This window comes from Aspergillus wentii (assembly GCF_001890725.1).
Source record: "Aspergillus wentii DTO 134E9 unplaced genomic scaffold ASPWEscaffold_2, whole genome shotgun sequence".
Classification (NCBI taxonomy): domain Eukaryota; kingdom Fungi; phylum Ascomycota; class Eurotiomycetes; order Eurotiales; family Aspergillaceae; genus Aspergillus; species Aspergillus wentii.
In genome coordinates, this window is record NW_024467833.1 from 3,729,713 (window position 1) to 3,756,432 (window position 26,720).

Below are 26,720 nucleotides of genomic sequence, written 5' to 3' on the forward strand. Positions count from 1 at the left end.
TAAACGCCATAAAACCAAACCCAATCAAATCCATCCCAATGCTAGTAATGCAAGTCAGTCGAACCAGTCGAACCATGTGAGCTGTCTCCAGCGTTCTGGCACAATTGAAGACAAGTTTCGCTGTGGTCCGGTCCAGCCTCGACGACCTTGTAATATAAAAAAGTTATGTCAACGCCCGTCAATAATAAGATATCATTACATCGATCCAAGTCGTAACAGCGCCTCAACGGCGGCACGCTCCTCCTGGTCGCCGACCATGCCGGCAGGAACGGAGAACCCAATTTGTTGAATAGGAGTGTTTTGTGGTGCCGACTTTGCCAACGTTGATGAGGCAGGACCGCCGCCCCGCAACTGGGGTGGCTGTTTCAGATGGTTCGGAACGAAGCCACTGGCTCCATTCATCGATCGAGCTCGGAGGGCGTCGGCACCGATTTGTGCCCAATCTTCCTCATCCGTGACGTCTTCCTCTCCCCAGTCCTCGTCTCGGACCTCGTCTTCAGGTGCTTCGGACGAGGAGCAATAGTCACCATCTAGAGACATCTTGTCCGCTTCGTCCTCAAGCATGTCGGGCCCACCGTAGTGAGTTTCCGTGTAGGAGAAAACGGCAGAGTCACCGGCCATACTGGTCCCATAGGGACTCAAATTATCTCTCGTAGAATTACGCGGGATCTGCATACCGCGTGATTGGAAAGAATTCGAAAGACTGGAGGGTGGCGACACATTCAGATGGCGGCTATCCCGCGAGGGCTCGCCTCGACGTCGCGCATCCCATCGACCCCATCCGACCTTTTCAAAGACGACGTCACCTTTTGGGCCACCGCCCTCTGCTTCACTTCCCCGACCTTCTAGGGCGGCCACGACTAGTCTTCGTGCCTTGGCCGGCGGAATGCGGGAGAAGCCGGGGACGGACGTTGTGAGAAAGCCCATGACGTGGCGAATGGCCAAAGGACCTTGGTGAAGCATAATCTCGGGGAGATGGTATTTGGCCAGCATGCCTGGAGTGATGGCACCGACGCTATCGAGGTCGTGAGCCGACTGGGACTCACCCCGAGCATCGGCATGTTCGACGGCGTCTCCCAGGTCGATATCAGAATCGAGGTGCGACCCGGAGCGAGGAGAGCCAGGCATGTCGGCCGCTCGGTGCTTGAAAGCGTGAGGAGCAAGATTGGGAGAGATGGAGTTGGGAGGAGTCGGGAGCAGGGCCGGCTGTCCTAAGCGGGAAGGATCACGACTACCGGAGGTGAAGCCCGAACGAGACTGAGGGATATCGACAGAGGCCGTCTTGCCAGCAAGGGCCATGGCGATGCTGGAGGAGGATTGGAAAGCCATGATTATTATTAAGTAGTTGTTTGGAGTGACTGGTGGTAGGATGGTTATCAGTATGAGTCAAATAGGAGTTGTAAGGGGGATAAAGGGGATGATCAACGACGCGTGAAAAAAAAAAAAAAAATAGATCAAGAGACACAAAGACAAAGATGATTAATGATAAGCATAAGGATGAAATGAAAGTAAACTCACGTCACCAAAGACCGATTATAAGACGTATAAACCGAGATAACGCAGCACTGCAGCGGTTGGGGAAGATAATAAGTAGGGGCGAATGCGATGCGACGACGCGCGAAGACCAAGTCGCAAGGAGGGAAGACGACACGCGAGCGTTTTGGGACCAGACAGGATTAGAAGCGAGACGATCAGATGTAGTAGGACGATATGAAGCTGGGGATGATGCAGAAGAGAAGGAAGATTAAAGAGAGGGGGTAGCAGAGTAGAAGTAGGAGAGAGGAAGGATGTCAGCAAAGCGTGACTGCAGTCTGAGTAACTGCAGGGGCGAGCCAGAAAGGGTTAGTCAGGAATACGACCGTGCGTACGGTACGGTACGGGCACAGGCCAGAAAATACAGGAATGAGGGATTATTCTGAATCCTCCAGTCAGAATGGAGGATTGCGACATATGAACTGCCTTGTTTTTGTTCTCGTTCTCTGAGGATTGTAACAGCTGAACCTAAGAGTGGACATGTGGGCCGGATGATTGGCAGGCACTGCGAGGCCTCGTGGGCCCGGGAGGATCCGGATGGAGACTGATAGTGATAGTACACCGATAGATACACAATGATTCATTTCTACACCGTAGGAATTATTATGGAATATGGATATGGGATATGGAGTATTCTTAGGATATGGAGATACTATTGATATGATAATTATGAATATGGACTACTAACAACTAGTACTGCAGGAATAGCCGACCCCTCACGCACAGATATCCCTCAGGTAATACTGTACTAGTAAATACCGAAGAAAAAGTGCGCTGTAATTGAACCACAAACTGCAGCATATCAAGGCCTCTCGTGCCCTCCAGTTGCGATAAGCTGCGGCACGTGGACTGCCTTTTCCCCCACGGACAGCGGCACTCTGTCACACATGCATCATCTCTGCCAGCCATTGGCTGCTTCACTCTGTATAATTGTAATGGATGAGTTCATCTTCACATTCCATTGACATGTATGGAATCATCGAGGTCGATGTTTGCATCTCCAGACTGATCGTCTAGACTGCCGAGTACCTGCTTGAAGATACCCCTCATCGTCTGTGCTTACATGGAGATGCAACATCGCCAGGGGAATGACGCAAAACCTCGATGGATTCTGTCCAAGTGGGGGTGACAGGCGATCTGAGGCGTCTGGCCGGATTTCTCTTGCATTTTGAACCGATTGGAGTTGTGATACTTTACCCGAGGTGTTGATTAAAACGTTCCATCTGGTTCTGTGTGTCTCTACTAACCACCTATTCTGCCTATACAAGTACTCTGCTTCATACTGTCTCTACACTCTATCCCACACTGCTATCTGTCTACTCTACATAGCACCATCTACCACTACCGTACTTCTTGCTATACCCATACGTCACTATGAACCAAATACCCGTTTAATTATCAGATAGGAAATAATTCAGATCAGAATTCATATCACTTCCGCTTAATCTACCCTGTTTCTCTGTTAAACCATATTCTTTCTGCATCATCACTACGACACTAAGTCAGCTATACAAATCACATGACCACCACCCTTCCGATCTTATCGGCCTCACATCCGACACTTTCCTCCCCCGGCCCGTTCATCTTTTCGGATATCTTTTCCTCTGCGGGGTCATTTTACTCATTCTTCACCATTTTACTCTGGCCCTGTTGCTGTCCTTGATGAGCCGAACCGCTGTGGTCACCCGATGGCGATTTTCTCGGAATCACCCCGGATGAGGATGTCTTCAACGCCCTTTGCCGACGGTGGCCGCATTGGACATATATATCTGACCTGATAGCCTGGCTTCCAAGGTGGATCAGATTTTGTCAACCTTTTCTTCCCGGGCAGATTGAACCCCTCGTCCATTGACACCATGGCCGCACCAACATACTCGCCTGTCCAGGAGACAGGTCGAATCTTCTCCTACCTCTGTGACCAGGCCGAACGTCTTAGCTTGCCTTCAGAGGTTGTGGAACGAAAGGATGACGTCTCCTTTTACTCTGCTCATGACGAAATCTATTTCCCCATCCCGTTCAAGGAGACAGAAACCCTCGCTGCCTTGAAGGGTCTCGAAGGCTCCGTCGCTGGAGCAATTGCGGATCTGCGATACGGACAATCACCCCAGAAGCGAAATGTCAAGGTGAACCTGGAAAGGGCGACCGCATTTGGCTGTCAGGCATACATGGCCAAGGTGGATGGATTGTCCAAGCTGGACCCGGCCGTCAAAACTAAGTTGAAAGGTGTGGCTTACATCTCCCTTACTTTGAGTTCGTTGCTGACTTTATAGATACGGACCTTTTGGCCGCGCAGTCCAATGGCTACCGTCGAATGTCCGCCAACCTCTACAAAACTAAGAACGAAGGAGAGTTTTTCCACATCCATGGCTCCCTGGAAGCCACAACAACATTGAACATGATCGGGCTTGAAGGTCATCGTCCAGACTTGACCGACTATGAGGATGTCATCAAGGTGATCGAGGACAAGGTGCAGAAATATAGTGCGGCAGAGTTGGAAGATATGAACCGGGACCGAAGACAAGCTGGTGTGACCGCTTTCAAACATGAAGACTTCATCAAGACCCCGCACGTATGTTTTGCGATCTATAAAGCCAACACCATTTGCTAATGTACGTCTAGGGTCAACTCAATGTACAGGAACCCCCATGGAAGGTGTCCCGTCTGAGTGGCGATCTGCCTCCTACTCCTTTCCCGGCCAGCGGAAGCAAGAAGATTCTCGAGGGGGTCAAGGTCTTGGAACTCTGTCGAATTATTGCCGGCCCAACAATCACACGTATCCTGTCCGAATATGGTGCAGATGTCTTGAAGATCACCAGCCCGCACCTCTCCGACGTTCCGTTCTTCCAGGTGGACGGTAACATGGGCAAGCATGCTGCTGACCTTGACCTGAAGACTGATGAAGGACGTCGTCAATTCGAGGAGCTTCTTACGGATGCCGATGTCCTCGTCGACGGGTACCGTCCTGGAGCACTGGAAAAGCTGGGCTATGGACCTGATGCTCTTGCTTCGCTAGGAGAGAAGCGAGGAAAGGGTTATGTGTATGTGAACGAGAACTGCTTTGGATACGAAGGAGAGTGGGCTGGACGTCCCGGTTGGCAGCAGATTGCGGACTGTGTAGGTCTATTCAGACATTCAGACTCTCTGACCGAATGGTACTAATGTCTACTGCAGGTCACTGGTATTGCATGGGCACAGGGTGAATTCATGGGTCACTCATCGCCCACAGTCCCTCCTTTCCCCATCTCCGACTACGGTACCGGCTGCATGGGCGCCATCGCTGCATTGACAGGTCTCTACCACCGAGCCAAGACCGGCGGTTCATACCACGGCAAGGCTTCCCTGATGCACTACGATCTTCTCCTCTTCGCCGTGGGCAAATACTCGGACGCAGTCCAGGAGAAGATGCGATCCGCACAGCCACAAGAATTCTTCAACCTGCGTCACTGCGACAGCGTAGACCGCATCTCCTCGACCGTCCTGAAGATCATGCAGACCCGATTCCCGCATCTGTACCTGTCTCCGGAGGAGGCCGGACAGGAAGCGCTGACAGAGAAGTGGTTTTCGAAAGCGTACAATGCCGACACTGAGATTGTCCGACCCATCACTGAGATTGATGGCGTTGAGAATGTATTTGAACGGGCTAGTCGACCGAATGGAACTGACCGGGCCAGTTGGGGGGATTTTGCCCAAGACAAGGGCGAGAAGAAGTGTTAATTACTTTACATACCATGATTGCATCTACCTACCAAACTCTCCTTACCCTATAATCTACCGCCAGACCTGCCGTCGGATGCGTGGTGGGTCAGTGGCAAGATTCTTACATAGACTGTAGCCGACGGGTGCATGCATTCGGAAGTAGAGGATAGAATAGGATAGGCAAGCATACATCACTAGATAGAAGCAGAGGCAGAGCATGCAGGGATCTAAAAGCAACCGTTAGAACCTGAAACCGAGATCTCATCACACAGCATTCGCATAAAGATCGTCAATCCGAGGAAATTGAAACTAAAGAATAATGAATCCAATCCATCGGATAGTAACGTCAGTCCATCGGCCCGAAACCTCCCCCTCACCACCTACATAACCATCGAGTATCTATCTAGGATATTAGTATTAGTCCAATCGATTCTACTTCATAATTATCAACTCAGAGTAAGATACAGTCAGTACAGTGCAGGCAGTCAAAATGTCCTACAAAATCACCACCGACCCAGCCCTCTCCCCCTCCAACGCCCAATCCATGATCTCCTTCATGGAATCCTTCTACCAAACCAGCGATACCGAAGCCCTGCATACCAAATACGTCGCCAGCTTCACCGACAACGCTACCCTCATCATGGGCTCCAAGGTAGCGAATGGATCTGATGGTACCCTTCCCTATACACCTACCCACCCAATCCTATACTGTAAGCAAACAGCTAACGAAAAAGAAATCCTCAACCTCCGCCACGCAATCTGGACACACGTTGCGTCGCGGCGCCACTTCCCCGAGAGAATCTACTTTGGGGCTGCCAATGAGCTCATGCTGTACGGGACAGTCAGGTATGTGCTCAAGGCGGATGCGAGTCGCGAGATTGAGGTGCCGTGGGCGGGGAGAGTGGTGTTTGATGGTGAGGGGGAGGGGTTGAAGATGAAGTTTTATCAGGTTTATTTGGTGAGTTTGTCTTGATGCAATGGACCGAGGTTGAGAGGGAGAGGCTGATTGGGTGGTTGTCTAGGATCCTACTGCGCAGTCTGGGAAATAAGGGTTTACATAGACTGTTGATATACGAATAGTATACTTACCATATCTACTAGTAACATGGAGTGTAGTCAGATGAGGTAGTACGTAGGGCACGCAGTTTGATAGAATCAACCGGAATTGATCGTAAACTTCCAGTCATATTCCATATCAGAAGGAGGTATTGAAAAAAATTGGAACTGTATTTTTTTCGTTCAACCTTCTGCTTTCTTTCTCTTGTTCTCTTTATCTCATGTGGAAAAGAAAAGAAAGAAAAAGCTTCTTCTCTCCGCGTAGCCCTGGTCGTTCATTAGAAATTCAACATCACACAACTCCTTTTGCATGTGGAAGAAGAAATTCCAATGTAAATCCAACCCATCATTCCATTTGTGCCGACTTTAAGAACTTGACCGCTTCAACCCAAAGCCACTCATTTCATTTTTTTCCCCGTGGAAATTAAAAAAGGAAAACAGGAGGGATACATAAGATAAAAATAAAAAAAGACGATGACAGAATTTTAGCAAACTATTATGATTTGCCTAGTTTACTCGTCATCCTCCTCCTCCTCGTCAACGGTGGTCTTGGCGATACGGTCCAGATCCCGCTGGCCACTCTGGGTGATGCGGCGGCCACCCTTGTCCTCATCGACCTCAAGGACACCGATCTTCTCGAGGGACTGCATGACTTTGCGGTCGACGGAGCCGGAGGCATCGACGTGGTGGGCGGGGCGGGAGCCACGGTTCTTGGTAGAGCCGTGGACTCGGCGGAGACGACCGACACCGATGGTCTTGCGCATGTAGATGTGACGGGCGACGGCGGCAGCGCGGACGTAGTACCTATTTAGCGTATGATGGTCAGATTTCGGTGCTCCCTTTCTGGTTTTGGTTTTGATATATCAAGGTTTATCGTACCAGTCGGCATCCTGGGGAGGGAGCTCGTTCGAGGCAGAGGTCTTAACGGTGTCGACCCATCCTGTACATATCGTCAGCCTGTTTTCTTTACTGTATGTTGATTCTGATAGAACATACCGGGGATGGGGAGCTTTCCCTGACGCTTCAAGAACGCAGAGTAAGCGGAGATGAACTTTTGCGCCTGTATTGAACAAAACCCGTTAGCACAACCGGATCCTTTCCATGCAATGTGTGAAAAAAATCATGTGTTTGTCGTTGCCCAGTATTCCACCATTGCCCTTGAAATATCACGTCGTAATCTTCCTTTGTTGATCGTCCATATCGCGAATCCGTCCTCTCCGCATAAAAACCGCAGGACAAATTCCATCCCACCAGGGTATTTCCATCAAATCCATCGGCGCTGATTGTTTCTCGTAGTTCGTATTTCGTCTCCTTCTCTTTTCCTTTTTGTGTTTGTTTCCCCCTCCTTTCCTTGGGCCAAACAAGACAGACTGCTGCAGGGCAAAAGCGAGAGGGTTGAAAAAATGAAACTTACGTCCACATCGCGAACGGTGACACCACCCATTTTTGCGGCTTCGAGGATCGAAGGTGTAGGAGTTGAAGAGGGGATGCCGGAGCGAGGGACGAGGGCGAGAGGGTTGTCGTCGTTGGGGAGTCGGTCAGGTCAGGTCGAATCTCGAAATTTCGGACGCACACACAGACATCGTGAGTTCTCGGTTGCGTGTGGGAGGCTTTCGCTTAGCCTGTTCGGGATTAGCCGTACCCTAACCGTCCTGAGCTTGTTGCCGCCTCAGGCATCAATCGGATATCCTTCCATCGTTTGGATCACTGGAAAGATTTTTATTCTATTTTATTCTAATCCTTCATCAATTATCAATAATTATACTCTTTATGACGGAATATGTGAATAGTCAGGAAATTAATCATATATACTAATAATACACTCTATCGCATTCGTTACTCATAAAAACAAATATGCTGCACAATCATAAATCAACTCTCCAGCGTCGGCGCTCTCTTGAGCCCAAGACAATATCGCACAAACAAGGTATCAATAAAATGCCCATGGCGAATCCCCGGAGGTCGCCGTTTCTCAAACTCGTCAATCGCTCCCTGTACACTGAATCCGCGTCGTTCGATGAGGTAGCACGCTATCAAAAAGCCAGTCCGGTTGAATCCGTAGTGACAGTGAACCCCAACCAGGGGGCGTGGAAGTGTGCTATCGCCTCTCTTCTCCATCTTCTCCGTAATCTCTTCCTGCAGTCGATCTACTAAGGCGATGAAATCCCGAGTCTCATCAGGCCCTGGGGGGATCTTTGACACCGTCGGGTGCTTGTAGTAATGAATCCCACCCTTTTCCAGCGATGCCGGGTTGTAGACAGGACTCTCGTGACTGATATCAATCACAGCGTACACTCGGTCGTAGTTCTTCTCTGAGAAGAGCACGGGGTTGTGTTGATCGTCCACCTCGCGCAGCATCTTGAGCGCTGCAAAGGTGTCTGCCAGTGGTTCCGACATGGGTGGCACTTTCTGCCATTTGGCCAGGTTCTTGACATCCCACTTTCCAGAAGTGTTGAGATACTGTAGCTGCCATCCGAGGCTCAGCCGGTTGTCAACATGGTGGCAGAGGAAGTCTTGGATGATTCCTGACAAGGTGCGATATGTCGCACGGTCGTAGAGAAGAGCGTGCGAGGCCGGGGCTGGGAGGATTGCTGTCTTGATGGACCTTCTTGGTTTTTCCGAAACCTGAACATCTCCCAAATCCTTTTCGCTATACTGTGGCTCAACCCCATACTCCTCCTCATGAGCACGGCTGTCGTGGGACGCTGGCATTTGATCATGGATACTGGACGCATCGGGAACAATGCTGCTGCTAGTAGTGATCTTTGCATTGGATTTAGAGCCGCTGAAGAATCCGAGGATTTTCTGGATCTCTTCTGGTTTAGTGATCGCATCAGATTCACCGGCAACAAGAAGAACAGGCGCCTGGATTCCAGCCCAGACTTCCTCTCCTGGCATTCCTCCGGTGACTCTGTCGTTGCTATATTCCGGTAGCGTTCCCCAAGCCATTCGTCTCCAAACAGAAGTCTTGCTCTGCTTGTTGTAACGAACTTGGAGCTCCCTTGTATCGATATCTGCATCCGAGCCGACAAATCTTGCGACACTAGCGCTATCCGGGCCGCCACGTCGATCCCACCGACGCCAGAGGTCAAAGATAGGACTCGGGATATGAAGCAGTCGACGAAACATGGTGGTTTCATGAGCAGATGGTGGTGCCGCCCGGGGACAGACTGCAATAAGACCGAGAACATGTTCCTTCAATTCGGCGCCAATAGACGAGTTGGAGGATGCCAATAACGCCGACAGAGAACAGCCCAAACTGTGGGCAACCAGGACCACGCCCTGACCAGCCTCTCGGTCGCGATGCTTTTCGATGGCGGCAAAAATCAATTCTGCCAATGCTTCCACCGTATAAGCATCCCAGGAACTTGGCGCAAACTCCGATCGACCGCACCCTGGCAGGTCAATTCCGAAGCAGGGGCCGATGTTGGACAAGCTCGCCAAAACGTGGTTGAACTGTGCCAGGGATCCACCCAAACCGTGTACAAACACCAGCAACGGAACCGGAGATGGTTTGGTGGGAAATTTGCTCATCTGAGGGTGTGGACAGAAGAATGTTCTGATAGACGGGTAGGTAGCGACAGAAGTTGTATAAGAAATGTACGAGGAATGCTTCCTCAAGAGTCCAGGATCCGTAGTAAGAGCTGTTGACTGTCAGTGCCATCTTATATCCCGGTGATAAGAGAAACATACCATTTGCCGATTCCTCACGGTGTTTAGGAGCCGCTTCTTTCTCGCAAAGAGCGCCTTCAGTACCATGACGTAGAGACCCATTGCTATCGTAGTCTTCATCCTCAGAAGAGGTCATTGTCTCAGCGGAGGCTTTAGAGTAGTTCTTGTGTGCTGAGCGACGAAAGCGCCTGCTCTCTTGCAGTCGCTTTGTGCTCGTGCGCCGCAGCATCGAAGACAAGAATCCGCAGCCGGCCATGGCAGCGAAACAGGTGGTCAAGAACACAACCTTTCCCCAGTTTATGGAGCCATTGGCATCGATGGGTTGGAAAGAGCCAAGGGAAGAAACGAAGGCACTTGGGCTGGAGAAAGCAGTATAGATCGATTCCCAGTACTGCAAAATAGGACCAAAGCCAGATAAGGAGAAGCTTGACCGGAGAGAAGTTGAAGAGAAACCATCAGGAGTCCCCATGGCCAGCATGAGGCGCCCAAGCCAGGTAAATATTTATCAAGTTATGGACGCGACGATCAGGCCCAGATTCAGCGCAAATGAAACGAATCCTCCCGGAGGGGAGGATTCACTGTCACTGTCTGTCTTCCCTGCTTCCACTGCCCAAAGCAGTCTTCAACAACCAACGAGGGGGGTTCCACACCAACCGATTTGGAAGACGTGGATCAGTTCTGGAATGCAAGTCGAAGCCCAACACAAGACGGTGTGACGGATCCTCCTTGGCGATATGGATAAAAACAACAATAATGAGGCGGAACCGGGGAGGATCAACCAACTAGCAGGCAAGGTCAAACTGCTAGTACCCTCTGAAATATGAAAGATGAGGTCGATGGGCCAATGAGGGAGACGGATGAAGCACGTTGCCCTCACGTTGGAGATCACTTTTTGACGTCGGGGCGGAGTCAGTCGCAACAGAATAGCCGGGGGGTGTTGTTCCACCTGCGATCAGACAAAACACGGTCGAAGGAGTACGAGTGTCTGTTTTACTGGATTGCTGCTGTTCAGTATGCTGGTGGCCGGTTAGCGATGGAAGCCCATATTGAAGAAGTCAACAAAAAGAAGCACAAAAAAAAAAAAGACTTTCGGGGAAGAGGACAAAAGTTTGCTGCTTGAGTGACTCACGAAGAAAGCAAGGCGGGGAGGGCTTCCGAATGTGGCTTCCGCAGACAGCACGGACGAAGCGATCACCTTGATGGTGCTGTCCAGGTGACTTGGTAAACAAAGTAGGTGATACTGAAGATTGAGGATGTTGATTCTCTCGCTCAACCTCTCACAGCGTCGGGATGCGCACCGTGGAGGATCTGCGATCGCAAACTTGGCGGATGAATCATCCATCCTGGATAGACTGCCCACTCACGACGTCAGACTGCGTCCCGTGGGATCCACTGTTTGTCAAGAGAGCTGCCAGCAAAACATCCCTAAATCAACGTTCGTGGAGGAGATCCCAGTCCCTTGCAAGAGTGATCTATCAGAAGGCATATACTCCGCACTCAAAGCCTGATTGGACCTGCACAGCCATCATCCTTGTTTAAGATTGGGATATTGTGAAACATGGTTATACTAGAAGGTAATCTCAAGTTGATCTGATTCAGGGATGGCCGAATTCAATGTGTCATGCTTAAAAAGTACCATGTCCAATGAGATTCTCCATTGGAACAAGGTGATTGGATAGATCCCATACATCCATTAATCGACATTTTTATTCAATAATAGATCTTTTTCATCTAGAACAAATCGGTCATCGCACCGTGAGATGCGTCCCCAACCAATCTCGCATATTTGGCCAACACACCACGCGTCACATGTGGCACTGGGGGTTTCCACCCCCTCAATCGTTGTTGGATTTCCTCATCCGATACGTCCATGCTGATTTCATTGTTTTCGGCGTTGATGGTCACCACGTCGCCGTCCCGAACAATGGCAATCGGCCCCCCTGCCGCGGCCTCGGGCACAATGTGGCCAACGATGAATCCGTGACTGGCCCCTGAGTACCGTCCATCCGTGATTAGAGCTACGTTTGTGAGTTTGGCACCCATAAGTGCTGCACTAGCCTTGAGCTGCTCTGGCATTCCCGGTCCACCCTTAGGGCCCTCGTAGCGCACAATGATCACCAGGTTTTCACCCCGGGGAATCTTGCCCTGGTCCAGAGCTTCATTGAGTCCGAACTCCTTGTCAAATACCATTGCCTTACCCGTGAATCGGAGACCTTCCTTGCCTGTGATTTTGGCCACAGCACCACCGGGAGCCAGGTTTCCGCGAAGAATTTGTAGGTGACCGGTAGCCTTGATGGGGTTGTTCAAAGGACGGATGATTACCTGGTCATCCGGCAGAGACGGGAAGGATGCGACGTTTTGTGCCAGTGTTTTGCCTGTAATTGTCGGAATATCGCCGTCAAGCAGGCCAGCTGCGATCAACAACTTCTGGACAGACGGAATGCCACCGATGTCATAGAGATCCGCCATGTAGTACTTGCCGCTGGGGGCAAGGTCGGCAATGAATGGAATCTTGTCGCTGACTCTCTGAATGTCATCCAGCGTCAGATCCACATCCGCAGTCCGAGCCATAGCAAGGAAATGGAGAACACCATTGGTACTTCCTCCCAGGGCCATAGTCATGATCAGGGCATTTTCAAAGGAGCGTTTCGTCAACAGGTCCCGGGGTTTGATGTTTTTCTCCAAACAGACCCTAATAGCGTCCGCAGCCTTGGCACACTCGCGCATCTTTGATGGGGAAGAGGCAGGCGTCGAAGACGATCCGGGCAATGACAAACCCATTGATTCGATTGCCGTTGCCATTGTGTTAGCCGTGAACATGCCGCCGCATGCACCAGCACTGGGACAGGCGTGTCTCTCAAGGTCGTCCATAATTTCATCCTTGGTCTTGCTGGTATCACCACCATCGTCCGGTTGGCGCAGTGTGTCATAGGTGTAAGCACCAGCAGCCTCGAAGCAGGTAGAGACATTGATGGGTTTTCGAAGAAATTCCGAGTATCCGATCTGAATAGTTCCGCCGTAGATCATGATGGAAGGGCGGTTGTGGCGTGCCATTCCCATTACAACACCGGGCATGTTCTTGTCGCATCCGGGAATAGCGATACAAGCATCATGGTACTGTGCACAGGTCACAGTCTCGACACTGTCGGCAATGATTTCACGGGTTTGAAGAGAAAATCTCATCCCTGTAGTCTGTCAGACGCTTCCGGTCGAACAAACAGCAGCACAGCAACAAGGACTGCATACCTTCACTTCCCATTGTGATAGCATCCGAAACTCCAATGGTGTTATACTGCCACCCGATCATGCCCTGATCCGTAACAGCCTTCTTCACTGTCTTTCCCAGGTCCAGCAGATGCATGTTACACGGGTTACCCTCCCACCACACCGAAGCAATACCGACTTGGGGGCTCTTTGTCATGGCATTTCGATCAGGGATACCGGCTGCGAATAGCATTGCCTAAGCACCGGAATAAAAGGATTAGCTGGACGTTAAACAAGACGGGTAGAGCGACCGACCTGAGCTCCTGGAAAGTCATGGCCTCTTGTGATGGTAGTGGAATGTCTGTTCAACGCCTGGGTGCCATCTTCATGTTTGGCATCGTCCGGCAGACTGTTGAAATTGAGGTATTTGCCCTCCCCCAGTTTGTTAGAGGCCATTTTTTAGGAAATGTTGGATTGATTCCTCAGTCAATTGGGATAAAAGTGATTGCGGGGTAGGTCGAATCCAAGATGATAACGTATGATATAATGGGTTATATATAAGATAAACCGATAACAGAAAGGACAATAGCAATTGTGCGGTTCAAGTCCGACTTCATCAGCGCTTTACCCCTCCAAGAACCGAGGGGAGCACGTCGGAGTTGTGTTTTGTCGCTGGCCACAGTTCGGCGAGGAGTCCGTTGCGGGGAAGATGGAGAGCTGGTGGTCAGCCAGAATTTGAGGGCTGTCATTCGATGGATCTGGACATCCACAGTGGGTTCTATTTAGTACATAGCCATTTGCATGGTGGTGATTCTGAGTGAAGTATTTGTAGCATTTCTTAACTCTTATCATATTGTGATACCCAATCTATGTGAAATATACTGAAATGAAGACTATTTGATGAAGTAAAAGTTTGTTTAGAAAGTAGCAAGGTACCACATTCGTAGAGAGCCTTCTAACTAGATATCTATCCATAAATGAAATTCCTACAAGGAAATAGAATGAAACCTCGCCTCAATTACATCAGTATAGAAGCAGTGGTGGCTGCTTCATAGGTCAGTATAGCATCATGGTGGTTTTGCCACAATCTGTTTCATAGAAAACAAAGCAAATTATCACTATCATCTAAATACACCTGCTCTATTTATACATATGCATAGAATATTCTGTACAAACACCAAACCATGCCCATCGACGCCATCAAAACAGCCCAAGCGATAGGAATCCTAGGCTGTGCCTTTACATCTGGTATTTCTCCCCTCCTACATCCCACGAAATAAGAGTAGCTAAGCTAACAAAACAGGCTGCATAACATCCACCACCCTAATAACAATCCCAGCTCTCACCCTCCCAGCCCACAAACCTCCCTCCTCTGCATCCCTCATCCAGATAACCCCCGGCGCCCCCATCTCCCACATCACCCACCAATGGCTATACATCTTCTCGCGCGGGAAACAGATCTTCCCAGATCTGGCCGCAATTTCATCAACCGCGCACGTATACCTAGCCTGGGCGGACAGCAGAGAGAGCAACTCTGTGTGTTATGCGCTCGCGGCTGCTGTCACTATGGCGATTGTCCCGTTTACGTTGACGGTGATGTATCCGACGTGTCGGGGGCTGGAGAATCATGCGACGAGGGATGATGCGGCTGAGGTAGAGGGGAAGGAGGGGATGGTGACGAGTGATCAGGAGGTGGCGAAACGGGCGAGAGAGGATCAGGAGGCGTTGGTGTTGTTGAGGCGGTGGTCGGGGCTGAATGCTGTGAGGGCGTTGTTTCCTTTGACTGGGGCGGTGATAGGGTTTTGTGCTGCGGTTTGTGTTTAGGATGCTGAAGATGGGATGGGTCCATATATATTACTCTAGCAAAAAACTGATATGATGACTGGATGAATTGCGTGGGTATCTAAGTATAAGAGCTCGTAGCTCGTAATAATCGCCATCACAATTATAATGCATGAAGAAAAGAGTAAACTGTTGTACACCGCAGTCTATGTGTACTGAATGTCTTAAACCGTATCTGCTTCCGTCGAATCGTGCTCCTCGTCTGGCGGTCCATCGGACTCTTTGTCGACGGTAGACCACTGGCTGGAGTGTTGCAACGCTTCATCCGAGCTCAGCTCTTCCAATGGGCTCGACTTGCCAACCGTTTCATCTGTTACCTTCTCTGGTTCAGTCTCGTCGGCTTCTCCGTCAACTGCAAATCCAACCACCTTTCCCGTACTCGCCTGCGGACGGGCTTCTTCAAGGACATCACCATTCCATGGCTTGCATTTCTTAACGAGTTCACCGCAACGAAGACAGACCCAGCCTTCTCCTTCTTCTCCCTCTATCTTTTGCACCAAGCACACGAAGCAGTAGATACAGCCACACGGAACCGTCTCGTAAGGATTCGTGATATCTGTATGCGCAGATCCACTGATACCCCCAGACGATGACGCAGCCATCACTTCACTCTCCGAAGTAGAAGTGGGGTTCTGATCTTTGTAACATATGCCACACGTTCTTTCAGGGAGGAATCCAAGTTCTCCTTGCTTCTCATCCGGCTCATCATCTTCATCACTCGCTTTGAAGGTCGACTTGGTTTTCCTCCACACTCTGGATAGCCATCTCCGCCAACGACTGATCCCGACAAGGGGTAGCAGGAAGAGAAGGAACTCGGTAAATGCGTGCCACACGAGCTGCCGATTCAGATATTCAAAAGAGACCTCCCGACTAGCCTGCGCAGATGGAGGAGTGAGACGAATGCGAAGAATGCGGTCGACCAATGTCCGATATCGGCCGTTCACCAAGAATACTAGAAAGGAGGCAAAGGCTGCAATCGAGTGGGATGTGGAAACGAAATCCGTCATACGGGATAGCATTCGAACTTCCTGAGATGTCTACTATAGTCAGTATGGGATTGACGGGAAGACGATGGGATTATCGCGGAGAGGCCTTACTTCTTCATAGCCACCTTCCTGGTCGATTAACCAGCTTTCCCACTTGTCCCAAGCATAGCGACCACCCACAGTGAGTAGGCCGTATAGTGTCTTTTGCCATCTCGTTGGGGTGGAATGTACAGGGCCTTGACTGCGACTGTCGATATATCTCAGGTTCTGTAAAGCGGCACCGTAGGAAGCGTTGTGGTCCCATATAGAGAGCTTGAAGAGGAGAGCGCGGAGTACAAATAGAATCTCGTGGGACCAATCTTCACGCATTTGAGGCTGATAAGAACAAAGTCAGTATGCTGTAACAATATCCGCGAAGCAGCACCCCTCCAGATAACTTACCCCAAAGTATTTCAAAGCATCCCCGACCTGTCCCTTCAACAGTCCCAGCAACTCTTCATCGAGCAATTCGGCATCGACCTGACCAACTCTGAAGGCCGGCCTAGTACCATCACGTCCTTTGATAGAATTCCATAGCGACAGGCCCGATTGCGGTAATCTGTTGAGGGGAGAGGGGAGTCTGTGGAGAGCGGCTTGGTTAACCGGCGACGCCTGCTGCTGTTCCGCAAGCCTGGCGCGAGATTCGGCCTCGCGGAGACGACGGCGCTCCAGCACCCGCTCCTGGGCAGCGGCAAAATTTGTCGAACTCATCGTAAAATCATCGTGCACTCAAAGAGTTGGGGTGTAGGAGTCGAGAGGAGGAGAGATGGTCGGTAATTGAGCAGTCCAGGCGTCGGTCCCCCAGATCGGACACAGCCGAGGTTGAAGGAATCCACGTGACTGCATAGTATGACTGTATCAGAAACATCGCAAGTTGTATTTATGAAGAGTTTATGAATGATTGAATGGTTTTTTGGTGATCGATGCCTTTTTATACTGTTATATGATATTCTAGAGGAAGACATCTATTATGGGAATCCGTGCGACATTCTCCTACAGCTAGTACTCCACAATCTCCAATACAACTTCAGAGTCCCCAAGGTTCTAGCGAATGAATTAAATCTATCAGCCTTAATATTGATTTAAAAAGCTTCAATGTTCCATCCAGAGCTCAATTTGCACTCTGTGGGCTGACTTGGAAGTAATGGCGGACTCAATACGATGAAAATAGGTTTCCCGAAGCTATCGCCAATTTCCGCGGACTTGGAAACAAAGACATCCCCATTCCAGACACATAGAATATTAGAATGGTTAATGGGAACCGAATATATTAGCATATGTTTTGGTAACAATAGAATCCTTCTGATTTGGCCTGATAGATATTGGACTAACATGGAAGGCATCGGAATTCCCCGACAAGTCCACCAAGTTAAAGCACTGAACATTCGTATTCGATGCAACATTAATTGACCTTTTGGGATATTTTATAGACTCTCTGTCCCATATAACTATACTGCAGGTACAACATTCAAACTCAGTTCCTCGATAAAAACGGGAATTGTTCACGAGGGGAAATGCTTGACAGTATGCATCGTTCCGCGATTTACCTGCTTCCAAGCCGGCCCTCTCTTCCGAAGCGAGATTCCATACCAAAATGCCTCATCCGTTGCAATCCAGATCTGAGAATGTTGGGTGGATGAAAGCAGGACAGCCAGTGCTTGAGGCACGTGTGCTGCAGTGCCCCACCGCTGTCTATACAGCCTTACGCTTCTTGGCATCTGGAGAGCTTCGCCTGCTTTAGGTCGCTGTAAGACTGCAACCATCCCAGACATCGTCCATCAAATGAGATGCAGTCGACCAGCAGCGTGGCCATGATCTTTGTTGTTATTCACTTTGATGCTTCAATCCTTCCATCGTAGTCTCTATCTACACTCTTTTTCTCGCACTTAAATGGAGCCATGGATAATGGATCTTGACGTCGTACATGACCACGTGCGATGAGTGAATCGTTGCCTATAAATGTCATCAAATTCCTATCCTTTCAATATTTACTCTCAAGTCAGTCGGTCATTCAACAAGGAATCACCAGACAAGCAACAGATCCTCCAAAATGAAGACCGTCGCTGCTTTGCTTGCTACACTGTCCCTGGCCTATGCCCAGACGGCCACTGAGAAAGAGCCATCTCTCTCGGATATTGAGGCTGCTGCTGCCACAGTCAAGCCTTACGCCCCTGTTTCCAATGTCAAGGGTATTGGGTTTGATCGTTTTTTCCAAGTGTGGCTCGAGAACATTGTACGTCTGTTGGCTTGTTACGTCATATCGTTTCTGACTGAGTTTCTAGGACTACGACAAGGCCGAAGAGGATGATAACATGGAATGGCTGGCCTCGCAAGGAATCCTGTTGTAGGTTTATATTCGTATGTGAAAAAAGAAAACATTGCTGATATTATCTTTACAGGACAAACTACTATGCTACCACCCATCCTTCCGAGCCAAACTACTGTGCTTCAGCCGGAGGAGACACTTTTGGCATGGACAACGATGATTTCCACCAGATCCCATCGAACGTCTCCACGATCGCTGATCTCTTGGATACCAAGCACATCGCGTGGGCCGAGTACCAAGAACACGAGCCCTACCCTGGCTACCAGGGATACAACTATTCCAACCAAGTCACTTATGCCAATGACTACATGCGCAAGCACAACCCGTTGATTCAGTACGACTCGGTGACCCAAAATAGCACTCGCTTGCGTCAGATCAAAAACTTCACTTCTTTTGAAGATGACCTGGCCAACAAAAAGCTCCCTCAGTGGGCGTTTGTCACACCTAACATGACCAACGACGCGCATGACACCAACATCACCTTTGCTGCTAAGTGGGAGCGCAACTGGATCACACCCTTGCTCAACAACTCCTATTTCATGAACAACACCTTGGTTCTTCTGACATTTGATGAGGACGAAACCTATCCAAAGGGCAACAAGATCTTCAGTATTCTCCTGGGAGGTGCTATTCCCAACCATCTCAAAGGTACCAAGGACGATACCTTTTACACCCACTACTCCATCATCGCTACCATGTCCGCCAACTGGGGTCTTCCATCTCTGGGCCGCTGGGATTGCGGTGCCAACATCCTTGAAATTGTGGCAAACAAAACTGGATACATAAACTACGATGTGGACACCACCAACCTCCATCTCAACGAGACCTATCCTGGACCCTTGTCGAGCAATACCTATTCGAAGTTCTCGCCTGTGTGGCCCAACCCATTGACTAACGCCACTTGCTCCGCCGGTCATGGAATCTTGGATATTGTCAAGAAAACTTACGCCGGTACCACACCAACATACAATTACACAAGCCCCTTCCCCTATGACACGAAGAGCGACTACAATGTCAAGGTTACTGCCAGCAAAAATGGCTCATCCAGCTCCACGAGCTCTTCTTCCTCGGCATCCACCACTCCAAACGCTGGTGTTTCCTTGGGGGCTTCGACATTCGGGGCCGTCACTGCTCTCTTGCTGGGCATTGGGGCCAACTTCATTTAGACTGCCTGAACGGTGCTCTTGATGGGTCGGTCATGAATCTGTTCTATGACGCTGCATGTTTCTTTACAAGCCTAGTTCTCTTTTTAAAATAGTTCAATAGCATAACTTAATTGCCAAGTCAATTGACCACTAGAAGCAGATAAATGTATATTATCAAAACCTTTTACGTATAGTAATACTTCTTTAATATCTAGACAATAAACTATTCCGATCCAATTTTAATCAAAATAGTCTTGGTCTCCAAATAGTTCTCCAGACTATTGAACCAGCCCTCTCGGCCAGTACCACTCATCTTGAATCCTCCAAAAGGCATATCCTTAGCCGTAGTTGGGCTGGCACAGTTGACGCCCACGGTGCCAGCCTCGAGCGATTTGGACAATCGCATAGCGCGATCAAGATCCTTGGTGTAAACCGAAGCGTACAGCCCAAACTCAGTATTGTTCGCTTTCTCAACAGCCTCAGCCTCGGTTTTGAAGGTGTTGATAACGACCACGGGACCAAAGACTTCTTCTTTCATAATCCGTGAATCTTCAGGAACATTCTCATACACAGTCGGATTGACAAAGTTTCCATTCTCAGCGTCTCCACCGAGTGTTTTCGCGCCTTCTTTGTCACCGATGGCAAGATACGACTTGACCTTTTCGTACTGAACCCGATCAACCTGCGGTCCATGAGAAGTCGTTGAATCCAAGGGATCGCCCAAAACCGCAGCCCCGAATTTCTCCTTGAACAGGGCCAGGAACTTTTCAGCGACAGATTCCTGCACGTAGATACGCGAGTTGGCCATGCAGGTCTGTCCGCTTTGGAACTTGATGCTGAACTGTGTTTGTGCGGCGGCGGTTTCTAGGTCTGCGTCTTCGAAGATGACGGCAGGCGATTTCCCGCCTAGTTCCATGTGGACGTGTTTCATGTTGGAGGCTGCGGCGGCGGCTTGGATCTTTTGCCCTGTGAAGGAGGATCCGGTGAAGCTGAGGCAGCGGACGTCCATGTGGGAGGAGAGGGTGGTGCCGGCTGGTGCACCGAAGCCGGAGATGACGTTGAGAACGCCAGGTGGGAAGCCGGCCTTTGCGGCGAGGTTGGCGACGTAGGCAGACTGTTGGTTTTAGTAAGAGTCGTTTGGCTAGTAGGTATGGTGTAGAACTCACTGTCAATGGGGCCTTTTCACTGCTCTTCAGAACGACAGTGTTCCCCGCAGCCAAAGCCGGACCAATCTTAGACGCAAAGAAGAGAACCGGAACATTCCAAGGAATGATGCAAGCAGCTACACCGTATGGCTGCTTGACGGTCATGTTAAGATATCCAGGCGTGTTAAGGCTCGAGGTACCCTGTACACTCCAACCAGCCTGAGCGAACCACGACAAATTATCCGCAGCCACGCCAGCGTCAAAGTACCCCGAGACAGGCTTGCCCATAGACATGGCTTCGAGGCGGGCGAGATCACCGTTGGATTCGCGGATCAAAGAGGCGAGCTTTTCCAGGTAGACGCCACGATCCTGAGGACTGAGATCTCTCCATGCTGGGAAGGCGGCTTTGGCTGCTGCCACGGCGTCGTTGACATCTTGTTCTGTTGCTTCGTGGACTGGAAAGAGTTAGAATGTTAATAGTGAGGCTTAAATGACACACTCACCATCGGCAACTGGTTCTCTTGTAAAAGGGTTGATCAACTTGAACGTTTTTCCATTCGACGAGGGCCGAAACTAGAATCACATCGTGTTACCCCTGCAGAATGAAGCGAATGAAAATAACTGCTGATAAGCGACATCTTACCTCGCCATTGATGAAGAGTCTTGCTTCAATCGGGTTTTCTTCGAGTGTTATAGACCCCATATTTCCAACTGATTTTCTTTAATGGCAACGAGGATACCGAGTACTTATACCACTGGGTAGTGAATGATCGTATGATTAGAAATCACACAAAAACCCAATTAAATGTCAAAATCGTTACACGGTTGAAACCTGAAGGATTTAGCTAGTCTAGGTCTTACCATGCCGGAATTGGTCCCGCATAGCCGTTAGCTCAGGGGCATCTCGAAGTGGAGGGATCTGAGTGTCAAGTTGACGTGGGGCTGGCACTGGATGGAGAAGTTGTGGTGGTGATCGATTGTCTTTGAAGCTGTCATGCTGGAAAGGATTACAGATAAACTATGGGCAGTCTATCCATGGTAAAAGTTGAGTCAATCATGGTCATTCCTCATAATTAATTATTATACAGGCCGTACACTAATCTATGAAGCAGTTCCTTTAATGAAGCTTGAGATTATCTTGGTCTCCACCGCGAGTTTCTGTTTGAATCTTCACCTTGTCCTCAGGGCCTCCAGGGCCTTCATAATCTTCAGCGGGTGCCAATCTGTATCACTAAGTTAGCACACCATGTCCTGGTAGTGATGAAACGGCAAGGTTGTCTACTTACCGACCACGGTCATCACGGACACCTCCCTCTTCTTCACGAATGGGCTTGCGGTCGCTTCCTGTAGGGACAGCCCCAGGGCCAGTTGCCACGCCGGTGGGTTGAGAGAACTTCTTGTCGACCATCTCGTTCACGCCAGACTCGGCAGCTAAAGAATTAGTATCGTGAACAGTAGGACATCGGATGAAATCCGGGTGCACATACTGGAGTCACTCTTGGGGCCGAGACCCTGCTTGGCCTGGTAGCTGTTGAGATCCTTCTCGGCCTGGTAGGCGATGTTAAGTGCGTCGGAAGACATGTTGGTTGTGTTTAGGTAGATTGATTTGAGCGGTATAGGGGGAATATCGCTGGGTATTTGTTTGGTGGTAGAGAAGAATTGTTTGACCTGAGAGAGAAAAGTTAACCATCTGGAAATGGCTGATTATATAGTATCCATGGGCGCTCAAAATCGATCCCTTCACCAGGGACAGTTCGATGGTGTTGCATCATGCTACATCATGGCGATGTCACCAGCCCACTGTTAAAAGAAGACATCAAGGCAGTCTGGCAGCAGAGTCACAGTGTTGCAGGATCCAGACTCAAGGGCCTGGTCCACTTATTCGTAGTCGGAACCACATGAGCTGCTGGTTGAGCAAGAATCGAACCGCATTCAAAACCGGTAGGATCGCAGCTTGCCTTATGACTTCATCGCCGACCCTTAATTTCAGCCCTAAGTCGATGTCCCGTTTAGGCCAGAAGCTAGGGTCCAGACCTAGGGTACTGTCGGTCGGGAACAACTATGCGCCGGCCTCTCCCGCAGAGGGCGGGGAGTCGACCTTTGACGAGGAATAGCAAAGGAATGAATGAATGGGAGCTTGTTGCTGCCGTGTCGAGCTTGTTTGGTTTTTAATATCATTTCTCTTGTGTCGCTGTTGATTACAGGACGGAAACCCAGGGGGGTTCGAGCTATCTTCCGGTATCTTATGGCAGCATTGTCTTAAGAAGTTCTTTGCCCGATCGATCTGCAGTAGTACTGCTATCAACACCCTTGACGGTCTCCACCATCAACACTTGACCATGGCCCAGGTTCTCGAGTTGCCTGGGGAAGCTAATCCTCTAAGCCATGAGAATGTGCTCAATGCAATGATTCTAGCTGCCAGCTCTACGCAGCAGCAGGTGCAGACGGGTACTCAGCAACTCCAGAATTGGGAGAAGCAGGAGAAGTACCATTCCTTTCTGCAGGTACTTGTTTTCTTTGGCTGGCAGTCTATCTTGAGTGATGCTAAGTTCTGTAGGATATATTCCTAGATTACTCCGTACCGATCGAGGTCCGATATCTTTCCATTATACAGTTGAAAAATGGCATCGACAAATTCTGGCGAAAGACTGCGACAAAGTATGCGTGCACCAAAGACAATAAATATCTATACCCGATACTGTGAGCTAATATCAGAAAGTGCAATCAAGAAAGAAGAGAAAGATCATATCAAGACTAGGGCCCTCCAAGCTGGTGTGGTTGAGCCCGCTCCTCTTTTGGCCCTTCACAACTCGTTGATGATTGCGAAAATCATGCGTTACGAATTTCCCGCAGAATGGTGCGTCGAAATACCTTCTCCCTCAAAATTGACATCTATTGATCTGCTTGTAAAGGCCCGATGGAATCACCTCGGCCATTGCCTTCCTTCGATCGTCGACTCAGCCTGGCGCGAACCCATTACAGCTACCTCGGACCCTTACAATCATCCTACAAATTATCAAAGAGTTGTCCACCGCCAGATTGCAAAGGACGCGTGCGCATCTTCAAAGCGTTTCTCCGGAGATATTCAATCTGCTGGGCAGCATATATGTGGACAAAGTGAACAAATGGGGCGCCTTCTTGGAGCAGGGCGGGGCCGATGAGGCAGCTTTGATAGATGCACTCGAACAGAGCTTGATATGCTTGAAGGTCGTTCGACGACTGGTCATCGCGGGATTCGAGCACCCCAGCCGTGCTAATGAAGTCCGAGACTTCTGGGTTCTCACTCACTCTCATTTCAGCAGATTCCTTTCGTTCGTGCATGGCTCGGTCACACTACCAGAGCCAGTCCACAGAGCGATTGAGAAACACCTCTTGCAGTTGTCTAAACTCCATGTGGAAATGGCAAAAACACATCCTGCCTCTTTCGCCTTGCTCCCGGATAGTATTCCTCTGGTGCAATCATACTGGAGTTTGGTCGTCAAACTTAGTGAGGATTACGGCAAATTAGGAGCTGACGGGGAGTCGGAAGGAAAGTCCTTGATGGAGAAAACTGGACTTAGGGCACTACTTCTGATTAGAGCTTGCGCGAGGATGGCATTCAATCCAGTCCAGACATTCAAATATCAGACACCTCAAGATAAGGAAGAGAAGAAACAATCGGTCGAGCTGATCAAGTCGCAACTATTCACACAAGAATTTGTGGTCTCTGTCATGGAACTTCTTGTTACCCAGTTCTTTAAGTTTAGAAAAAGTGACTTCCAGGAATGGGAGGAAGACCCTGAGGAGTGGGAGAGAAAGGAGGAAGATGTCGCTGAAGCATGGGAGTTTTCCATTCGCTCTTGTTCCGAAAAGCTTTTCCTTGACCTCGTCATTCATTTTAAGGAGCTGCTCATCCCACGTCTGTTGAGTGTGTTCTATTCCTTTGCAAGTAAGTTTGAGTTACGATGAGGTCATCTCGAATCAACACTGACCAAGTCTCCAGGCCCTGAAGGACGCGACGTGCTATTGAAGGATTCGTTGTATTCAGCTATTGGACTGGCCTCTGCAAGTTTAGAGCAGCACCTGGATTTCAACACGTTCCTGCAATCAACCCTGGTACCAGAGGTTCAGATCCAAGAGCAAGGATATAACCTTCTTAGAAGGAGGATTGCAATTGTGCTTGGTCAATGGGTCCCAGTGAAACCCGGCGAGTTGAACAGAGATGCTATCTACCAGATCTTCCAGCACTTGCTTAACAAGCAGGATCCGTTGAACGATCTTGTCGTCCGGATTACTGCAGGCAGACAGCTCCGTAACGTGCTTGACCCTTACGAATTTTCCCCTACTGGATTTATGCCATACGCGCCAGCCATACTCCAGGGTCTCATGTCCCTTATTGAAGAGGTTGAACTCTCTGAAATTAAAATGGGCCTCTTGGAGACAGTTCGTGTGGCGGTGGTCAAGATGGAAGATCACGTATGAAAGAAACCCCGTCCTGCTGTAGACCGAGTAATTCTAACGCTTCCCAGATTACCCCCTTCTCGGATCAGATCTTGTCCTTATTGCCTCCGCTTTGGGAACATTCGGGCGAGGAACATTTAATGAAGCAGGCGATTCTCACTCTCCTTTCTTCTTTGATACACTCTCTCAAACAAGATTCGGCGCGGTACCACTCTTTGATTCTGCCTCTCATTCAAAGCTCGGTGGAGCCGGGCTCTGTAAGTCACCCTTTGTTTTGGATAGCCCCCTTTGGAGCCAGGCTAATAGCATCTCTCAGGATACCCTGATATACCTCCTGGATGAGGCGCTAGAGCTCTGGTCCGCGATTATTATGCAAACTCCATCGCCAGCTTCTCCTGAGATTCTCTCCCTTCTTCCCGCCCTCTTCCCGATCTTCGAAGCCGCCACAGACAGTGTTCCCCAAGCTCTTCAAATCGCAGAATCCTACATCATCCTTGCTCCTCAGGAGGTGCTCAGCGACCGTATCAGATTCCACCTCCTCACCTCCTTCGAGAGCCTTCTACAAATAACTACCCGCCAGCGTTTGGGCATTGTCCCCCGCCTCGTGGAGCTCATAATCCGCGGTGCCGAAACGGTGGATGGCGGCAGCGAACAAAGCTACCAAGTCCTCGCCCAATCGCTTCTCGACAGTTCATTCTTAGCATCTCTCCTCGAAGGCCTTCACTCCGCCCACGAAGCCAGCCAAACCACCGGACCCAACAGAAAAACCACCTCTGTCTATGGCGTAGTCGAGACAGACTACTTCTCCGTCCTCGCCCGCCTGGCTCTCGCCAACCCCAAGATCTTCGTCTCCGCCGTTTCCGCCGCAACAGCAACATCAGACGAACAGGTCATGACCTGGATCCTGACCGAGTGGTTCCTCCATTACGATAACATCGGCAGCGTTAACCAAAAGAAACTACACGCCCTCGCCCTCACCCAGATCCTGACTCTCAATGGCCCAGACTCCCAGCCCCCGCATTACATTCTCAACCACCTTCAGTCCTACCTGAACATCTGGACTGATATCGTCACCGAACTTTCCGAAGGCGCCGGTGAGGACCCCAATGACCCGCGAGGCGGAGATTACCTGGTCGTCTGGAACAATGCCCAGACAGGCAAGTACGACGAAAACGAGCCACCGGAGAACGAACGTCGACGCGACTGGGAGGGATCGGACGTGATCCACAAGATCAACATTCGAGACTTTATCCGACAGCGTCTCCACTCGTTGATTGTGGGTTGTGGGGGTGAGCAGCGGTTCCAGGAGGAGTGGCTTCTCAATGTCGATCGTGACGTTGTTGCTGCATTTGGGGCTTTGGGCCTTATTTGATTGTGATCCTCAATTTTAGCCGCCTTGGGATAGGTAGTTGAATTGCTACCTAGGAGATTTTGCATGCTGTTCCGGCCGTTGCAGATCTGCTTATTTGGGCCAGCATATTTTCTCGTACATTGTTACGTACCCCCTATAGATAGTCGTTCGACGCCGGAGTAATGAAAATATGAAAAAAAAAAAAAAAAAAATTAAAATAAAATAAAATAAAATCATTTTATTGTTCATTCTAAAACTAGACTAAATGTCAATATCAATAACACT

At 49.7% G+C, this 26,720-nt stretch overlaps 12 protein-coding genes across 12 annotated transcripts; 5 read left to right on the top strand and 7 right to left on the bottom strand.

Annotated features, from left to right (window-relative positions):
* Positions 1-195: 195 nt before the first annotated feature.
* On the bottom strand, positions 196-1,329 carry ASPWEDRAFT_104515 (uncharacterized protein; the record flags this gene model as incomplete). The annotated part of the gene is made up of 1 exon (XM_040827650.1): positions 196-1,329. The coding sequence occupies one exon, from the start codon at positions 1,327-1,329 to the stop codon at positions 196-198; it is 1,134 nt and encodes a 377-aa protein (XP_040693145.1).
* A 1,619-nt stretch (positions 1,330-2,948) lies between these two features.
* Positions 2,949-5,322, top strand: ASPWEDRAFT_375616 (CAIB/BAIF family enzyme). Its single transcript, XM_040834714.1, has 4 exons — positions 2,949-3,756; positions 3,804-4,102; positions 4,153-4,647; positions 4,705-5,322. Exons 1-4 carry the CDS (start codon positions 3,390-3,392, stop codon positions 5,245-5,247), a joined length of 1,704 nt encoding a protein of 567 aa, XP_040693146.1. The 5' UTR covers positions 2,949-3,389; the 3' UTR covers positions 5,248-5,322.
* A 339-nt stretch (positions 5,323-5,661) lies between these two features.
* On the top strand, positions 5,662-6,700 carry ASPWEDRAFT_37258 (uncharacterized protein). The gene is made up of 3 exons (XM_040834640.1): positions 5,662-5,900; positions 5,964-6,187; positions 6,252-6,700. Exons 1-3 carry the CDS (start codon positions 5,720-5,722, stop codon positions 6,276-6,278), a joined length of 432 nt encoding a protein of 143 aa, XP_040693147.1. The 5' UTR covers positions 5,662-5,719; the 3' UTR covers positions 6,279-6,700.
* A 48-nt stretch (positions 6,701-6,748) lies between these two features.
* ASPWEDRAFT_128882 (40S ribosomal protein eS19) lies at positions 6,749-7,742 on the bottom strand. Its single transcript, XM_040829249.1, has 4 exons — positions 7,700-7,742; positions 7,282-7,345; positions 7,165-7,225; positions 6,749-7,089 (listed from the first exon to the last, which is right to left on the bottom strand). Exons 1-4 carry the CDS (start codon positions 7,727-7,729, stop codon positions 6,798-6,800), a joined length of 447 nt encoding a protein of 148 aa, XP_040693148.1. The 5' UTR covers positions 7,730-7,742; the 3' UTR covers positions 6,749-6,797.
* A 415-nt stretch (positions 7,743-8,157) lies between these two features.
* On the bottom strand, positions 8,158-10,426 carry ASPWEDRAFT_105391 (RNA 5'-triphosphatase domain-containing protein; the record flags this gene model as incomplete). The annotated part of the gene is made up of 2 exons (XM_040827721.1): positions 8,158-9,929; positions 9,979-10,426. 2 exons carry the CDS (start codon positions 10,424-10,426, stop codon positions 8,158-8,160), a joined length of 2,220 nt encoding a protein of 739 aa, XP_040693149.1.
* A 1,262-nt stretch (positions 10,427-11,688) lies between these two features.
* Positions 11,689-13,617, bottom strand: ilv3B (putative mitochondrial dihydroxy acid dehydratase; the record flags this gene model as incomplete). The annotated part of the gene is made up of 3 exons (XM_040830434.1): positions 11,689-13,142; positions 13,204-13,417; positions 13,477-13,617. 3 exons carry the CDS (start codon positions 13,615-13,617, stop codon positions 11,689-11,691), a joined length of 1,809 nt encoding a protein of 602 aa, XP_040693150.1.
* A 728-nt stretch (positions 13,618-14,345) lies between these two features.
* Positions 14,346-14,985, top strand: ASPWEDRAFT_25307 (DUF1772 domain-containing protein; the record flags this gene model as incomplete). The annotated part of the gene is made up of 2 exons (XM_040832715.1): positions 14,346-14,409; positions 14,501-14,985. The coding sequence occupies 2 exons, from the start codon at positions 14,346-14,348 to the stop codon at positions 14,983-14,985; spliced, it is 549 nt and encodes a 182-aa protein (XP_040693151.1).
* Positions 14,986-15,167: 182 nt separating this feature from the next.
* ASPWEDRAFT_104949 (pex2/pex10/pex12 family protein) lies at positions 15,168-16,739 on the bottom strand (the record flags this gene model as incomplete). Its single annotated transcript, XM_040827684.1, has 3 exons — positions 15,168-16,040; positions 16,101-16,364; positions 16,431-16,739. 3 exons carry the CDS (start codon positions 16,737-16,739, stop codon positions 15,168-15,170), a joined length of 1,446 nt encoding a protein of 481 aa, XP_040693152.1.
* Positions 16,740-18,078: 1,339 nt separating this feature from the next.
* On the top strand, positions 18,079-19,520 carry ASPWEDRAFT_104194 (acid phosphatase PHOa; the record flags this gene model as incomplete). Its single annotated transcript, XM_040827628.1, has 3 exons — positions 18,079-18,261; positions 18,311-18,372; positions 18,428-19,520. The coding sequence occupies 3 exons, from the start codon at positions 18,079-18,081 to the stop codon at positions 19,518-19,520; spliced, it is 1,338 nt and encodes a 445-aa protein (XP_040693153.1).
* Positions 19,521-19,722: 202 nt separating this feature from the next.
* On the bottom strand, positions 19,723-21,347 carry ASPWEDRAFT_57897 (aldehyde dehydrogenase family protein; the record flags this gene model as incomplete). Its single annotated transcript, XM_040838351.1, has 4 exons — positions 19,723-20,613; positions 20,666-21,099; positions 21,148-21,217; positions 21,288-21,347. 4 exons carry the CDS (start codon positions 21,345-21,347, stop codon positions 19,723-19,725), a joined length of 1,455 nt encoding a protein of 484 aa, XP_040693154.1.
* A 335-nt stretch (positions 21,348-21,682) lies between these two features.
* Positions 21,683-22,609, bottom strand: ASPWEDRAFT_180879 (uncharacterized protein). The gene is made up of 3 exons (XM_040831851.1): positions 22,132-22,609; positions 21,931-22,075; positions 21,683-21,867 (listed from the first exon to the last, which is right to left on the bottom strand). Exons 1-3 carry the CDS (start codon positions 22,223-22,225, stop codon positions 21,762-21,764), a joined length of 345 nt encoding a protein of 114 aa, XP_040693155.1. The 5' UTR covers positions 22,226-22,609; the 3' UTR covers positions 21,683-21,761.
* Positions 22,610-22,770: 161 nt separating this feature from the next.
* On the top strand, positions 22,771-26,555 carry ASPWEDRAFT_180880 (putative importin 11). The gene is made up of 7 exons (XM_040831852.1): positions 22,771-23,148; positions 23,202-23,302; positions 23,364-23,501; positions 23,557-24,572; positions 24,627-25,099; positions 25,153-25,341; positions 25,401-26,555. The coding sequence occupies exons 1-7, from the start codon at positions 22,984-22,986 to the stop codon at positions 26,454-26,456; spliced, it is 3,138 nt and encodes a 1,045-aa protein (XP_040693156.1). The 5' UTR covers positions 22,771-22,983; the 3' UTR covers positions 26,457-26,555.
* Positions 26,556-26,720: the final 165 nt, after the last annotated feature.